Here is an 18,014-nt window from a genome sequence, read left to right on the forward strand (position 1 = left end):
CAATTTGCCTTTCAAGTTTCCTCCACCACACCCCTGCTCCTTGAGACAAAAGTAACAAACAATATCGTGTTCCCATATGATTTTTGCCTATCATATAGAAATGAGAACAAAAGTCCCCCCTTTTTTTTTTGTTTTGGCTGTGCCGCACGGCACATGGGATCTTAGTTCCCCAACCAGGGATTGAACCCGCGCCCCCTGCATTGGAAGCTCAGAGTCTTAACCACTGGACCTCGAGGGAAGTCCCCTTAAGTTTTGTCCTTTAATTTGGAAACATCTTATATTTCTCTACTGAAACATTTATTGATGAAGACTATAGAGACAAAACATTGCCTTTCTGTTGTAACTGTCTAGGGATGAAAATAATGAGCAAAATCTAGTTGCATGGAGTTAAGAAGGAATTCTAATAATAAAGGGATCTTTCTCTTCCTCTTTATCTTCTCCCTGTCCTCACTTCTTTCTTTATAGGATAAAAGTGACAAGAGATAAGGGGGTAAAAAAAAAAAAAAAGGAGGCAGTAAAAAGAGGGAAAAAAGGGGAGAAATGAGATGAGTGCCCAGACTGCAACACGTAGCCTTGGAGGATACGAAGTTTTTGTGGCCCTAAAGAAACTATTAATGTGAAGGGAGATCAAGATGGCAGAGTAGAAGGATGTGGAGCTCACCTCCTCCCACAAACACATCAAAAATACATCTACATGTGGAAGAATTCTCAGAGAATACCAACTGAAAGCTGGCACAAGATCCAAGCTGCAAGAAGGATCCCCATGTAACCAGGTAGTACAAAAGGGAATAAACAAAAAGGAAGGAGGAATCGGGATGAGACGTGTGCCCCTGGGAGGGAGCTGTGAAGGAGGAAAGGTTCTCTCACCCTGGGAACCTCCTTCCCCTGCTGGGAGGTCTGCTGGGACAGAGAGGGAGTTGGAGAGGCCTGGACTTTGCTCGGGAGGAGTGTGTAGGTTCTGGCTTGCTGGTAGGCAGCACAGAGAGGGACCAGCTCTGAGGGCTGCCATGCTGTCCCACTTCCTAGCCCGAGACATGTGCCTCCTGGTGTGCACAGCGGCTGGGTCTTGAAACATAAGCTTCAGTGGACAGACCCAGGGAGGGGACTCAGTTTGGCTGCACAGAGGCAGCCCAGGGGGCCTGGAGTGTGGTTGGGGACTCCACTGTTGGTGTGCGCAAGACGGAGCACAGGTCCGCCACACAAGCCCCATTAGCAGCATGCTCCTGGCGGGTCATGCCTCTGGTGGCAGTGGGCTTTGGCAGCAGGCACACACCAGAGGTGGGGCTGACATCCCAGTCAATTATCAGTGCTCCCACAGTGGGGGAAGGTCCAGGGGGCACACCAGCAGTGGTGGACTTTGTGGGCAAGCACACCAAGTGGTGGGTGGCGTCACAGAATCCTCACAGAATTGCATGCCTGCAGCGGAAAGCCCCTGGGGAGGAATATACAGCGCCTCCTTTCCCAGCGGGAGCACTCCAGTCCCACCGATCTCACATCTCAGCTTAGAACTAGATCTAGGGGCTTCTACTACAACAACTGGGGAGCTGACCCTGCCCATGACAGGGCTGTGACAACCACATAGCAAAGAGGAGGCCCCACCCAACATCCAGTGCAGGCTCTGGTCACAACACCGAACACACCCCGTATCAAGGGGACAACAGCCAGAACACTCTGAGGAAGGACGTGGCAGACATCCATACTAAAAACAGCCCTTATATCAAAAATACTGGACTCACACAGTCTACACAAGGACACTCGCACATTAAAAAAAGCCCTTCAAGACCACAGTAGATAACTGTTTCTCCTAAATTCACAGAGTCAGAGAAATTTAAGTAAAATGAAAAAGCAGAGGAACTACTCCCAATTAAAAGAACTGGAGAAACCCCCTGAAAGAATAAACAATGAAAAAGACAACTCCAGTCTACCACATCCCAAGTTCAAAAATGAGGTAATAAAAATGCTGAAGGAATTAAGAAAATTTATCTATAGAAATGCAGGTCACTGTAACAAGGAACTAGAAACTATAAAGAGGAACCAATCAAAATTAGACAACTCAACTGCCAAGATAAATACCAAGCTAAAGGCAATGAATAGCAGACCAAATAATGCAGAAGAACAAATAAGTGATCTGGAAGATAAATAATAGAAATCACCCAATCAGAACAGCAGACAGGAAGACAAATGTAAAAAAAAAAAAAAAAAAAAGAAAAAAATTAAAGGAACATACAAGATCTACTGGATAATACAAAGCATGCCAACACATATACAATAGGGGTTCCAGAAGGAGAAGAGAGAGAAAAGAGGATCAAAAACATATTTGAAGAATTTATGGCTGAAAGCTTCCCAAACCTAAGAAGGAAACAGATATCCAGGTACAGGAAGTACAGAGGGTCCCAAACAAGATGAACTTAAACGGACCCACAATAAGACATAACATAATTAAAATGGCAAAAGTTAAAGATAAAGAAAGGATTCTAAAGGCAGCAAGAGAAAAACAAAGAGTCAGTACAAGGGAACCCCCATAAGGTTATCAGCTGATTTCTCTGCAGAAATGTTGCAGGCCAGAAGGGAGTAGCATTATACATTCAAAGTCCTGAAAGGGAAAAACCTGCAACCTAGGATGCTCTACACAGGAAGATTATCCTTTAAAATAGAAGGAGAAACTAAGAATTTCTCAGATAAGCAAAAACTAAAAGAAGATAGCAATACTAAACCTAACCTAAAAGAAATATTGTAGGGTCTTCTCTAAGCAGAAAAGAAGCAAGAATCTATAGGAAAGGGAAAAACACAATAGGAGAGGCAAATATATAAAAAGATTGAAGATCACTTAAATAAGCCAGTAAGAAAATTTTTATAAAAGCAGTTATAACTATAATGAACAGCAAATAAAATAAACATGAAGATGTAAAATAGGACATCAAAATCACAAAATGTGGGGGAAGGGCATAAAAAATGTAGATATTTTAGAATGTATTTGAACTTATATGACTATGAGTCTAAAGAAGGTAGAAATAGTTATGGGTTAACATACTTGAAAAACAGGGTAACCACAAATCAAAAACATACAATAGATTCACAAAAAACAAAAAGGAGCTTAAACATAATACAAAAGAAAACCATCAAATCACAAAAGAAAAACAGAAGAAAGGAACAAAGAAGAACTACACAATAAACTGCAAAACAAGGTTTAAAATGGCAATAAATACATGCTTATCAATAATTACTTTAAATGTCAATGGACTAAATGCTCTTATCAAAAGACATAGAGTGGAAGACTGGATTAAAAAAAACCAGGAACCTATAATATGCTGCCTACAAGAGACCCACTTTAGGGTGAAAGACATACATAGATTGAAAGTGAGGAGATGGAAAAAGATATTTCATGCAAATGGAAACGACAAGAAAGCAAGGGTAGCAATACTCATATCAGACAAAATAGACTTTAAAACAAAGGCCATAAAGAAAGATAAAGAAGGACACTATATAATGATAAAAGGATCAATACAAGAAGAGGATATTACACTGGTTAACATATATGCACCCAATATAGGAGCACCTAAATACATAAAACAAATACTAACAGACATAAAGGGAGAAACTGAGGGGAATACAATAACAGTAGGAGACTTTAACACTCCACTGACATCAATGGACAGATCTTCCAGAAAGAAAACCAATAAGGTAACAGAGATCCTAAATCACACAATAGAATAGTTGAACTTCATTGATACCTACAGGACACTATATCCAAAAAACCCAGAATGCACATTCTTTTCAAGCATGCATGGAACATTCTCTAGGACAGACCACATACTAGGACAAATTTAAGAGGATAGAAATTATTTCAAGCATTTTTTTCTGACCACAATGGTATGAAACTAGAAATCAACCACAGGAAGAAAAATGAGAAAAAAAATGATTACATGGAAACTAAACAATATGCTACTAAAAAAACCAATGGGTCAACAATAAAATCAAGCGGGGAATCAGAAAATACCTCGAGACAAACAACAATGAAAACACAACCATACAAAACCTATGGGATGCAGCAAAAGCAGTTCTAAGAGGAAAGTTCATAGCAATACAAGCCTTCCTCAAAAAACAAGAAAAATCTCAAACAACTTAAACTACCAATTAAAAGAATCAGAAAAAGAACAAAACCCAAAGTGAGCAGAAGGAAGGAAAGAATAAAGATCAAAGAGGAAATAAATAAACTAGAGATCCAAAAAAGAAAAAAAAGAAAAAGAAAAAAAAATCAATAAAACCAGAGCTCGCTTTTTGAAAGGACAAACAAAATTGACAAACCTCTAGCCAGGCTCACCAAGAAGAAAAATAAATAAATTTAAAAAAGAAACAAAAAATGAAAGAGGAAAAATAACAGCCGATACCACAGAAATATGAAAAATCATAAGAAAATACTATGAAGTTATATGTGAACAAATTGGACAACCTAGAAGAAATGGACAAATATCGAGAAACATACCGCCTGCCAAAACTGAGTCAAGTAGAAATAGATAATATGAACAGACCAATCACTAGAAGTGAAATAGAATCTGTAACTTTTAAAAAAACTCCCTGCAAACAAAACTCCAGGAATGGATGGCTTCACTGGGGAATTCTACCAAACATACAAAGAACTTACACCTATCCTTCTCAAACTCTTCCAAAAGACTGAAGAGGAAGGAACACTCCCAAAGTCAATCTATGAAGCCATCATCACCCTGATACCAAAACCAGACAGACACTACAAAAAAAGAAAATTACAGGCTAATATCTTTGATGAATATAGATGCAAAAATCCTCAACAAAATATTAGCAAACTGAATCCAGCACATAATAAGGATTATGCACCATGATCAAGTTGGATTCATTCCAGGGTCACAAGGATGGTTCAAAATATGCAAATCAATCAATCAGATAGACCATATCAACAAAAGACAAAAACCACATGGTCATCTCAACTGATGCAGAAAAAGCATTTGATAAATTCAACATCCATTCATGATAAAAACTTTCACCAAAGTGGGTACAGAGGGAACACATCTCAACATAATAAAAGCCATTTACGACAAACCCACAGCCATTATAATACTCAACAGTGAAAAGCTGAAAGCCTTCCTGCTAAATTCTGAAAGAAGACATGGATGCCCTCTCTCATCACTTCTATTCAAATAGTACTGGAAGCCCTAGCCATAGCAATCAGACAGGAAAAAGAAGTAAAAGGTATCCAAATTAGAAGGACGAGGTAAAATTGTCATTATATGCAGATGACATGATACTCTATATAGAAAACCCTAAACACTCCACACCAACACTATGAGAACTAATAAATGAATTCAGGAAGGTAGCAGGATACAAGATTAATATACAGAAATCTGTTGCATTTCTTTATACTAATAATGAAATATCAGAAAGAGAAAGTAAAATGGAAAGATATTCCATCTCTTGGATTGGAAGAATTAATATTGTTAAAACGGCCATACTACCCAAAACAATCTACAGATTTAATGTGATCCTATCAAATTACCTAAGACATTTTTCACAGAACTAGAACAAATAATCCTAAAATTTATATGGATCCACAAACAACCCAGAATTACCAAAGCAATCCTGAGGAAAAAGAACAAAGCTGGAGGCATAACCCTCCCAGACTTCGGCCAACACTACAAAGCTACTGTAATCAAAACAGTATGGTACTGGCACAAAACCAAACACAGCTCAATGGAACAGAGTAGAGAGGCCAGACATAAACCCACACACCCATGGTCAATTAATCTTCAACAAAGCAGGCAAGAATATACAATGGAAAACAGTCAGTCTCTTCAGAAAGTGGTGCTGAGAAAGGTGGATAGCCTCATGTAAATCAGTGAAGTAAGAACACTCCCTCACACCATATACAAAAATAAACTCAAAATGGTTTAAAGACTTAAATATAAGACATGACACCATAAAACTCCTAGAAGAGAATATAGGCAAAACATTCTCCAACACAAATCATAGCAATATTTTCTTAGATCAGTCTCCCAAGGCAAAAGAAATAAAATAAAAAATTAACAAATGGGGTCTAATCAAACTTAAAAGCTTTTGCACAACAAAGGAAACCATAAACAAAACAAAAAGACAACCCACTAACTGGGAGAAAATGTTTGCCAACGATGAGACTGACAAGGGATTAATTTCCAAAATATACAAACAGCTCATACAGCTCAATATCAAAGAAAAAAACAACCCAATCAAAAAATGGGCAGAAGACCTAAATCGATATTTCTCCAAAGAAGACATACAGATGGCCAAAAGGCCCATGAAAAGATGCTCAACATCACTAATTATTAAAGAAATGCAAATCAAAACTACAGTGAGGTATCACTGGTCAGAATTACTATCATCAAAAAGTCTACAAATAGTAAATGCAGGAGAGGGTGTGGAGAAAAAGGAACACTCCTACACTGTTGGTGGGAATATAATTGGTGCAGCCACTATGGAAAACAGTATGGAGTTTCCTCAAAAAAACAAAAATAGAGCTACCGCATGATCTAGTGATGCCACTCCTGAGTATATACCTGGAAAAGATGAAAACTAATTCAAAAAGATACATGCACCCCAACGTTCATAGCAGCACTATTTACAATAGCTAAGACTTGGAAGCAATCTAAGTGTCTATCAACAGATGAGTGGATAAAGAAGATGTGGTGCGTGTATACACACACACACACACACACACACACACATATATACACCATGGAATATTACTCAACCATAAAAAAGAATCAAATATTGCCATTTGCAGCAATGTGAATGGACTTAGAGATTATCATACTAAGCGAAGTAAGATAAAGACAAATACATGATATCACTTATATGTGGAATCTAGAAAATAATACAAATGAATTTATTTACAAAACAGAAACAGGGGCTTCCCTGGTGGCGCAGTGGTTGAGAGTCCGCCTGCCGATGCAGGGGACACGGGTTCGTGCCCCGGTCCGACAACATCCCACATGCCACGGAGCGGCAGGGCCCGTGAGCCATGGCCGTTGAGCCTGCGTGTCCGGAGCCTGTGCTCCGCAACGGGAGAGGCCACAGCAGTGAGAGGCCCACGTACCGCAAAAAAAAAAAAAAAAAAACAGAAACAGACTCACAGACATAGAAAACAAATTTATGGTTACCAAAGAGGAAGGGGCAGGAGATAAACTAGGAGTTTGGGGTTAACATATACACACCACTATACATAAAATTGATAAACAACAAGGATTTACTGTTGTGTTTATAGCACAGGGAACTATATTCAATACCTTATAATAACCTATAATGGGAAAGAATCTGAAAAAAATATATGTATGTATAACTGAATCACTTTACTGTACATACACAATATTGTAAATCAACTGTATTTCGATTTAAAAAAAAGAAACTACTACTAATATAAAAATTGTCTTCCCCCAAGCTCTGAAACGTTACCTGCTCCATTTTCCCTTCCCATCTCATCCAATCCAGGCCCCACCTGGCATTGATATCCTTGGTTTTTACAGCATATCAGAGACAGATTTAGCCTGCTTTTAAATCCATGCATTTCTGTCTTTTTAATTTCATAGGATTTGAATTTTTATTAAATTAAGGACATAGAATATGCTCCAAACACAACTACTGTTAAGATACAAACGAGACTAAAAGCTACCATGGGCAGAGACAAGAAGCAAACAGAAAAATCAAAACACTGTAATTACACTCTACATTTCAACCACAAGGTTCATCTGGTTCATTCAAAACTGGAGTAATTTACATTTACTGTCATCATTTCAACCAATGAAGTGTCAAATACGAAAGCGAGGTAAAAGTCATAATAATGTATGTATTGAACATAGATAGCTCTCAGTCTTCAGATAGACTCTACTTCTAAAAAGTTTATTTTAAATTAGCCATTTGCAACTCACAAAGCACTGCCTCCAAAGAAACAATGTCATTGGTAGTAATTACATTTCTAAATTAATTCCCATCTTGGCTAGAATACTACAAAGAGAGTGAGAAATATAACAAACAGTTCTAGTAATTTCTAAAAATACAGGGGTTTTTTTGGTGGTTCTTTTTTTTTTTTTTTTACCTCAAATCCATATTCTCGGAAAACAGCTTAGAGATAAAACACAGAAATTTCAATAGAGATTGTGACTGTGTCTCAGTTCTTAAAGGGTTTCAAATTTGGTGATATTGCCAATATTTGGTGATAATGCCAATGCTACTTCAAAATGTATAGATTTCTTTTTCCGCCACTAGAATTACTTTCACACATATCTGCTATGAACAGAGTATTCTAGTTTCACAAAACAGAATCAGGAAAGAGAAAAAAAGAAAGTGATTCTCTTGAGATAAATGAACAAAAAGGATAAGGGAGAGACAAGATAATAAGATGCATGTACACATCTAAGGCAGGCTGCCTAAAGCAGAATTATTTGCACTTGGGCACAGTGAGAGAAAGAGGAGAACAGGAAGATCTCAACTGCTGAATAATCCTCCTCCTGATACAAAGAGTGAGGAAGAGTTTGATGGTGATACCAGTGTCCTCACTTCCAAAATATGGCTAAGACCACCATCCAAAAGAGTTGTAGTGAGCACTTAGCTCAGGGCTGGAAGGCAACAGGAGTTCGGTAAACATGATTTCACATCTTTCTTTCCAGAAGGAAGAATTAATTTAGTTAGCAAAAGTATCCTACTCTGGTATTAAGAATATAAAAACAGGCTCCATCTGGTATTGCTATTTTATTACTCTTAAGATAAAAATAATATTGGACTGACTTATATGTGCATATTTTAAGGGTCTTGAATAAATCACATCACATACTGCTTATTGCTTTTGTTGTTAACATTCATTCATTGAACAAATATGTGAGCACATACTCTGTACCAGGCTCTGTTCTATGTGTTAGGGGCACAGTAGTGAACAATACCAAATCCTTGACCTCTTGGAGCTGACATTCTAGTATGGAAGACAGGCGATATATAAATGCGTAAATAAGATACATCCTATGTCAGGTAATGAGTGCTGTGGATATGAAGTGATATGGATGGGGTGCCAGTGAGATGGGGGATGAGCAATGAGGACGTGAAGGAAATGCAGGATTGAGCCATGCCCTGTATGTATGCAGGGGAGGAGAATCTAGGCACAGGAAACTGCAAGTGCAAAGGCCTTGAGGCAGGAGTACACTTGGCGTGGCTGAGGCATAACAAGGAGGCTGGTGTGATGCAAAGCAGTGACGGAGAAGAGTGGTAAGAGACCAGGTCAGAGTGGCGTGCGTGCGTGTGTGTGTGTGTGGGTGCATGCGTGCGTGTGTGTGTGGCAGGGGGTGGGCGGTGTCAGGGGTGGCAAATACGGTAGGGTCTTGCAGGCCTTTGTAAGAACTCTGGTTTCTAACTACAGGAGTATTGTAGGGTTTGTTATGAGCTGTGACATCATCTGACTTAGAATGTGAAAGGATCACCCTGGCTGCTGTGCAGACCAGAATAGCAGGGAGACCAGTTAGGATGCTCTTATGATAATCCAGGTGGGTATACATGGTAGAGGCTTGGACCAGGATGAGCACAAAAGGCAGAAGCAATGGAATTAGCTAAAGGACTAAATGTGAGAAAGAGAGAATCAAGGATGACTCCAAGTTTTTTGGCCAGAGGACCTGGAAGAATGGGGTTTTAATCTAGATTTCAAGGAAAAGGTCTTGACTAGGACATCTACATTCTCATTTAAAGCCAAGAGAATGAGTCATTGAAAGCGGTACTTCTCAGGCCACGTTTTGGGTTTTTTTTTGTTATTGTTTTTTGTTTTTTTTTAATTTATTTTTTGGCCGTGCTGTGTGGCTTGTGGGATGATAGTTCCCTGACCAGGGATTGAACCCGGCCCCTCAGCAGTGACAGTGTGGAGTCCTAACTACTGGACCATCAGGGAATTCCCTAAAGTGGTACTTCTCAAACCTTAGGGTGCCTAAGAAACATCTGAAGAGCTTGTTAAAACAGGTTCCAGGGCCCCATTCCTAGAGATTCTGATTCAGTTCTGGGGTGGAGCCTGAGAACATGCATTTCTATTAAGCTCCAAGTCAATGTTTTTTTTGTTTTGCTTTGTTTTTAATTTTTTATTGAAGTATAGATTTACAATGTTGTATTAGTTTCTGGTGTAAAGTGATTCAGTTATACATATATATATATTCTTTTTTATATTCTTTTCCATTATGGTTTATTACAGGATATTGAATATAGTTCCCTGTGCTATACAGTAGGACCTTGTTGTTTATCTATTTTATATATATTAGTTTGTATCTGCTAATCCCAAACTCCTAATTTATCTCCCCCATCCCGTTTCCCCTTTGGTAACCATAAACTTGTTTTCTATGTCTGTGAGTCTATTTCTGTTTCATAAATAAGTTCATTTGTATCATATTTTAGATTCCACATATAAGTAATATCATATGATATTTGTCTTTGTCTGACTTACATCACTTAGTATGATAATCTCTAGGTCCATCCATATTGCTGCAAATGGCATTATTTTATGCTTTCTATGGCTGAGTAGTATTCCATTGTATATATGTACCACATCTTCCTTATCTAGTCATCTGCTGATGGACATTTTGGTTGCTCCAGCCAATATTCATGCGCCGTCCTAGGAGCACACTTCGAGTAGAGCTGACTAGAGAGTAAATGTCGATGGAGAAGGGGACGGGTCCAAAGACTCTGGGACACTTTTAACACGAGGAGGTTGCAAAGACGAGGTGAAACCAACAAAGGAAACAGGAAAGAGCCACCAGTGAAATAAGCAGAGATGTAAAGGAGTGGGTGGTGTTGCCATTACTCTTAAGATAAAATAATATTGGACTGATTTGTATGTGTGTATTTTAAGGGTCTTGGATGAATGATACAATATACTGCTCATTGCTTTTGTTGTTAACATTCATTCGTTCAACAAATATGAGTGCATACTATGTACTGGGCACTGTTCTATGTGCTGGGGACACGGTAACCCCACTGAAAAGGTGTTTCAAGGAGGATGGAATGAACAGATGTGTCAAATCTGTTGCTGACAGGTCAAGACAGAGGAGATCTGAGAATTGGCCACAAGATTTGGAAATGGGAGGTCACTGGAGACCTGAACAAGCATAGTATTAGTAGGGTTGTAGTGATAAGATCTGAACTGGAACAGGTTCAGGAGGGAATAGGAGATGAACCAAGACAGTGGGTAAAGGCAACCCTTCTAGAGATTTCTTGCTGTAAAAGAGAGCCACAAAATAGGGAGGAAACTGGATAGATATGGGGAAGGGACAAAGGAGGCTTCTTTCATTAACAATAAGAGGTATTTCGGGAGGTTTATATTCTGATGAGAATGATCTAGACAGAGAAAAACTTAAGTTTATCTTCAAATAAGTAAAGATAATGCAGCAGAGAGGGGATGTGATGGTTAATTTTATGTGTCAACTTGGCTAGGCCATGGTACCCAGTTTCAAATACCAGTCTAGATCTTGCTGTGAAGGTATTTTTTAAAATGCGATTAACATTTAATCAGTAGACCTTGAGTGAAGCAGAGTACCCTCCACAGCGTGGGTAGGCCTCTTGTGACCTGTTGAAGGATTATGAGAAAAATACCGACGTCTCCCTGAGGAAGAGGGAATTCTGCTTCAGATGCCTTCAGAGTCAAGCTGCAACATCAGCTCCTCCTGTGTCTCCAGAGCACTGGCCAGCCCAGCAGATTTTGGCCTTGCCAGTCTCCAACAACTGAGTAAACCAATTCTTTAAAATAAATTTCTTTCCATATATAGACATATATCCTATTGGTTCTGTTTTTTGGAGAACTCTAATACAGGGGACATTTTCTGAAGGGCTGCTCTTGAAAGGCCGTAGAGGTGGATTCTAGGGCACAAGTGGAGGTGATGGCCTTGGTCAGGAGTATGGACAAGCTTATCCACACTAACAGGAGGAAGAGGGAAAAATGAGCACAGATGCAGCGAGATGTGGAAATGAAACATGCAGAGGTCCTCTTTGGATTTCTTCTATTTTCTCAGTGTAATAAGGAGCAGGTTATCATTAAAGAGTCAGAAAAGGAAAAGGTAGTGTTAGGAGTTTCAAGAGAGAAGAAATGATAGTCATCCAGGAAAATGGGAGGGTCAGCGGAGTTGGGTGATGGTCTCCAAACTTACTACACATTAGAATTAACAGAGGAACTTTGAAAAACTCCAATGCCCAGTACAACTAAATCGTAATTTGGGGGGCTGGGAGCAAGGCATCAATAATTTTAAATGCTCTACCAGTTATTATTCTGTGCAGTCAGGTTTTAGAAACACACAACTAAAGGTTCACTTTAGTTTAGTGGTTATGAATTCAAAGAGAGACCAGTAAGCGTGGTGTGCATCTTTCTCAAGTTGCCTTCAGCATCTGGGGTGCAGGCACGGCGTAGGTGGAGAGTTGGTTTAACAACAAATGGGAATTTTCTAGGTGAATGCAGTGGAGGGACGGGGCAAAGGAGTTCAGGGTAGAAGATGCAAGGGGACAGATTTATAATCATGGATCACATAATATAAGCTGCAGAGGAGAAGTGCGAAGATGAAGGTGGCGTGAGTCAAGAAAAAATGGTAGGCTGTAAATCCTGGTAGGTGAATTATTATTGAAGTTTGAGTCCTAAAGGGAATGAGCTGAAAAGACAGAAGGCAGTGGTTGGAGGATGGGATGCTTTCAACTGAGACTTTGAAGGTGTACAGTCACTGGTAACGATAGGAGTAAGTGGGGTAGATACAAAGAACATTGGAAGAAAATAAGATCAAGAATTGAGAGGCCAGAGAAATGGAAGTTTCTACAGATGGATAGTAAAACTGCCAATAACTGTAACAGAAACAGTACTGGAGAGATTAACTAACAATGAACCAGGAGATAGAAACATCAGAGAATGAAATGGAACGACCCAAAGGGTCTGTAGATGTTGTATACAAGCAGAGAAACAGGAAGTCAAAATGTAAATCATGTAAATACATGATACTTCTTCAACTGGAATAATCAAATAATATTAAACTAGAAAAGTAATTTTTCTAGTAAACTAGAAAAATAATCAAATAATATTAAACTAGAAAAGTAACATGATCATCAATAAGGGCACTAAGAGTTATTAAAATTTAATTTCTGGGCTTCCCTGGTGGTGCAGTGGTTGAGAGTCCGCCTGCCGATGCAGGGGACACGGGTTCGTGCCCCGGTCCGGGAAGATCCCACATGTCGCAGAGCAACTGGGCCCGTGAGCCATGGCCGCTGAGCCTGCGTGTCCGGAGCCTGTGCTCCTCAGCGGGACAGGCCACAACAGTGAGAGGCACGCGTACCGCAAAAAAAAAAAAATTAATTTCTAACATAGCATCAGATACTTTATCACAAGTCTTCAAGTTTATATTTTAAAAAATATAGAATAAGTGGTAGAGTACAAAAACAGCCAAAATACTCCACCCCTACCTATACCTATGCCATTTTTAAGGACCTTGTTGCTCCTCCCATGCAGAGGCAGGGTCTATTTTTCTGCCCCTTCACTCTGGGGTGGTCTTGGGACTTGCTTTGGATGAGAGAACACTGCAGACCATCCTCAGCAGGCCTTGCATATTCCTACTTTCCCTCTTGGATCTCTGGCACCGCCAAACCTAGGCTATCCTGCTTGGTGACAGGACTCAATCATCCCCAGCTAACAGATGGGTAACAAATACCAAATGCATGAATGATACCATTTATAGTGGGCTGAATATATAGCCCCCCAAAAAGATACATGCATGTCCTAATCCCTGAAACCTGTGACTAACAGGTTATGGTACTTGGATTATAGCAACCGCAGAAAACTCACAGACCATCCTAGACCATTTGGGCTCCAGTCAAGCCTCTAGTGGACCCCAGATGCACAAAGCAAGCCCAGCCAAAATCAGTCAAGCCCAGCCCAGAGGACCTACTGACTCATGAGCATAATAAATAGTGGTTGTAAGCTACTAAGTTTGCTGGTGGTTTGTTACATGCAAAAGTTAGGCCATATATATACATACATATATATATATATATGAAATATAATACCTCTTAGTGCTCCTTAGTCTCTAACTTTTTCTACTCATGTTTATAGAACCACTTCAAAGATGAAAGTTAACTGTAGACAATTTCATTCTTATTCCAAAGGACTTTATATCCCTGCTCAAAGCCATAAGACTTGCAGTTTCTTCTGAGGGAAGTGTTTATATCCCTCCCCCATTGACATCAGACTTTGTTATACGACTTGTTTCAGCCAAGGGCATGTGTGTGGTTGTGACATGTCCCACATCTGACTGGAAGCTTTAACAGCTATTGAACCTTTTCACCAGTTTTCCTCCTTTTCTCTCTTTGCCATGAGAATACATGTCCCCGATAAGGGGTACCCTTTCACCTTAGATTCTGGAGTGATAAGGGCATATGGAACAGAACCTAAAACCAAACTGCAGCTACTGCAGTGTACATGTAACCTAAGTGATAAATAAATCTTTGTGGATGTAAGCCAAGTTGGGGACTGTTTGTTATGCAGATTAACCTAATAAAAGCCAACTGATACAGTTACTAAAAAGTAATTCTCCAAAGAAAATCACTTGGGTGGAGGAGAATTAAGTTACAGCTCTAATTTTATTTAAAACAGTTTTTTTAAATACGCCAAATACTTTGTACTCCTCTGAGTATCCTGAAAAGGGTCCTTTAGTTTCTTAAAATAGCATTTTTATATAGACTATACTCTTACTACTAATTACTCATTAAATATCAATACATACTGCCAATATATGTGAATATAAACATCAATAGATACTGCCAAGTTTACGTGATACCAAAAAAAAAATCTGCACAGGCTGTTTCTCTCATGGAGACCTCTGGTATGCCATAACCCACCCTCACCACCCCCATACATACACAGAAGGAAGCAAGCCTTATCCATGTGATGGGTATTGTGCTTTGACAATAAAGGACAGGATAAATGCTAACAAACTGAATAGTTTCTGAGAACAATGAATGAAGAATGGTTTTTTGTTAGGTAGACTGTGAGAGTGAAAAGAGCACTTACTGGGCTGGGGATAGAGTCAGGATCCAGCTTCTTCTGGGGCTGCGGTGGACCAGCCATCTGTGCAGGACCTCCGGGGAAGCCTCCTGGGTAGGAGAGCTGTGCACCTGCCATCTGGGGGCCATAGTTGGCTGCTTAGAAAAAATTTTAAAAAGAAATTATTATAATCCCCAAACCCAGATGTAGGGCTCATTGACAATACTATACTGTTCAGTCAAGCACCTTGCATTTTTCATATTAAATAAGGCAGGGAGTTAAACGTGAATATTTACAGTTCCCCTTTACTTTGCACTTGCCACAATATTCAAAAACAGTAAGTGATAGATGCCTAGTAACACAGGAACAAATCTGATGATTCCCAATTAAGGGTACCCTCAGGGGACCCAAGGCCTTCCTCTGAGCCCTGCCCACCTTACCCTGCTGCAGAGGATATCCAGGGCCCAGGGTCTGTCCTGGAAGAGGCGGGGGCTGGTACTGGGCGTTTGGAGGAGCAGGCCCGGGGAGCCCATCTTGTCTGTGCGTTGATGGAGGCAAGGGTGAGGCACCGGGGCCGTTTAGTGCAGTGGGTGGTGGTGGGAGAACCTGAGATCCAGGCTGCAAGATGGATGGCTGCGGAGACCGTGAAGGACCCTGGAATGCTGCTGCTCCTGATGGAGGGCCAGGGGGGCCCTGGCTGGGGGGAGCCATGCCCGAACCTAGGCCAGAAAAAGACCAGCCCACCTAAATGCCACACTTCTCAACACTCTGACTTCTACCACGTATACAACAGGGACACTTCTTTTTCAGAATAAAGCAAGAAGGCACCCGTACAAGTCACATTTTTTTCCCCCAAAGACGAAATCATCATTCAGAAAGTGACACAAATGCTATTTGGAGTACTGCATACAAGTGGAGCAACACTTATAATGATAGTGAGAAAATTAGTAGGATAAATTTAAACTCAGTTGCATTCACTTTTCATGACACATGGCATTAATTCAGGAATTTTATCTGGTACAGAATATAGAAAATCATACAGAAGAAAAAAATTTTTTTGCGTGACAAGCATTATTCACTCAAGTCAATAAATTATTTGCATCCTGTGCCTGACTTGATCGAATGGATTTTGGAAGTAGGTAGAAATAACCAAGGAGACGGGATGGGCCACTAAAATTCTACCGAATTATACTGGAAATCATAAAACCAGATTATTTTTTCCTTTCTTTGATTATGTGAAACTGCACTGCTGCTGCTTTGGAGACTTAGCCATTTTGAAACCAGTAAAAAGAAATACTCTGAGGGGTTTTTTTACTGATACTTTTAAGAAACTAACTTTAAGTAATGAAAACATTTGTCATCAAGATAAATGGCTGACTATGCTGTTGTTCCAGAGAGAATTTCTATGGCTCTTATACAGCATTGCTATTGATGTTAATCTTGGTACTGTAACTGTTTTCTCTCCTAGTGTTCTCTTTTCTGTCCCACAGCATCTGAGCTTCCATTCTTCCCATGATCTAAATGCAGAATTAAAATGCACTGTGGGGCTTCCCTGGTGGCGCAGTGGTTAAGAATCTGCCTGCCAATGCAGGGTACACGGATTCGAGCCCTGGTCCGGGAAGATCCCACATGCCGCAGAGCAACTAAGCCCATGCGCCACAACTACTGAGCCTGTGCTCTAGAGTCCGCGAGCCACAACTACTGAGCCCACGTGCTGCAACTACTGAAGCCCGTGCGCCTAGAGCCCGTGCTCTGCAACAAGAGAAGCCACTGCAACGAGAAGCCCACGCACTGCAACGAAGAGTAGCCCCCGCTCGCCACAACAAGAGAAAGCCCACGCGCACAGCAACAAAGACCCAACACAGCCAAAATAAATAAATAAGTAAATTTATATTAAAAACAACAACAACAACAAAAAAAGCACTGTGAAACAAACAGTACTATATTTTTGATTTGGGGGACTCATAATAAACACAGGGTTAAACTATCCTCACATTTCTTAAAATAATTTCACTGGTCTAATGTTTATTTGTGAAGTCAGCATTTTTTGTTCTTTATTGATCTGGTGTTGAACATAAGGTATTCTGAGGGCCCTTCAATTATCTTGAAATAAATGGCAGCATGATTTGGAAAAAAATAATTATTGCCTTACATAATACAGATGATTTATATGAAAATGTCCAAATACTACTTCAATATGGTATGTCAGAGGTATGTCTATTTTGAACTTGAAGAAAACCTTTCTTAGTAAAAATACTCATGAGACAAGACAGTCAATGAGCATGAATAATGAAATTGTTACCATAGCTGTTGACGTGCATAGCACTGAGCTGAGTGCCCAGCTGGGCGACAGATGAAGTGGACACCGGACTTGGGTAAGACGATTGTGTAGAGGGTGAGTATGGTGCATAGGAGGGGGCCGCATTGTTGACAGGTGGAGGGCCAGGAAATCTGAGAGAGAAAAGGGGTGTTAATATCATATAGTCTCATATGCAAAATATCATATAGTCTCATATGCAAATGACATACAACAAATGTCAGTAACTTGTAAAATTAAATCAGCCCATCTAGTGGCACTAGGAAAATGACTGATATTATACACTAAATCTTTTATTTATTTATTGTTTAACTCTTTATTTTATATTGGAGTATAGCCGATTAACAATGTTGTGATAGTTTTAGGTGCACAGCAAAGGGACACAGCCATACATATATATGTATCCATTCTCCCCCAAACTCACCTCCCATCCAGGCTGCCACATAACATTGAGCAGAGGTCTCTGTGCTAAACAGTAGGTCCTTGTTGGTTACCCATTTTAAATACAGCAGTTATACACTAAATCTTTAATTAACCTCAATGTGAGCTCAAAATGAATCATGTAGCATCATCCCATATCTATGCTTACATGCTAAACATATCAAGACACCTAGCCCAAAAAATTCTAACATAAACAAAGAACAAGTTTTGGAAATCAATTTGGGA

At 39.8% G+C, this 18,014-nt stretch overlaps 1 protein-coding gene across 4 annotated transcripts in view; it reads right to left on the minus strand.

Moving 5' to 3' along the window:
* The window catches only part of SEC24D (SEC24 homolog D, COPII component), a 111,220-nt gene that overhangs the window by 77,853 nt on the left and 15,353 nt on the right, over positions 1-18,014 (minus strand). Inside the window, exons 4-6 of one of the 4 annotated variants that reach the window (XM_027103602.1) lie at positions 17,334-17,482; positions 15,472-15,750; positions 15,059-15,189 (exon numbers count right to left, since the gene is read on the minus strand). In XM_027103602.1, coding sequence (XP_026959403.1) covers positions 15,059-15,189; positions 15,472-15,750; positions 17,334-17,482 — 559 coding nt within the window. The remainder of the gene's footprint in view (positions 1-15,058; positions 15,190-15,471; positions 15,751-17,333; positions 17,483-18,014) is intronic. The other 3 variants (XM_027103603.1, XM_027103605.1, XM_027103604.1) reach the window with 3 other exon arrangements.

The sequence above is a fragment of the Aethalodelphis obliquidens genome, unplaced genomic scaffold (genome assembly GCF_003676395.1).
Source record: "Aethalodelphis obliquidens isolate GAN/ISIS:26980383/991018 unplaced genomic scaffold, ASM367639v1 scaffold6, whole genome shotgun sequence".
In the NCBI taxonomy this organism is placed as follows: Eukaryota; Metazoa; Chordata; class Mammalia; order Artiodactyla; family Delphinidae; genus Aethalodelphis; species Aethalodelphis obliquidens.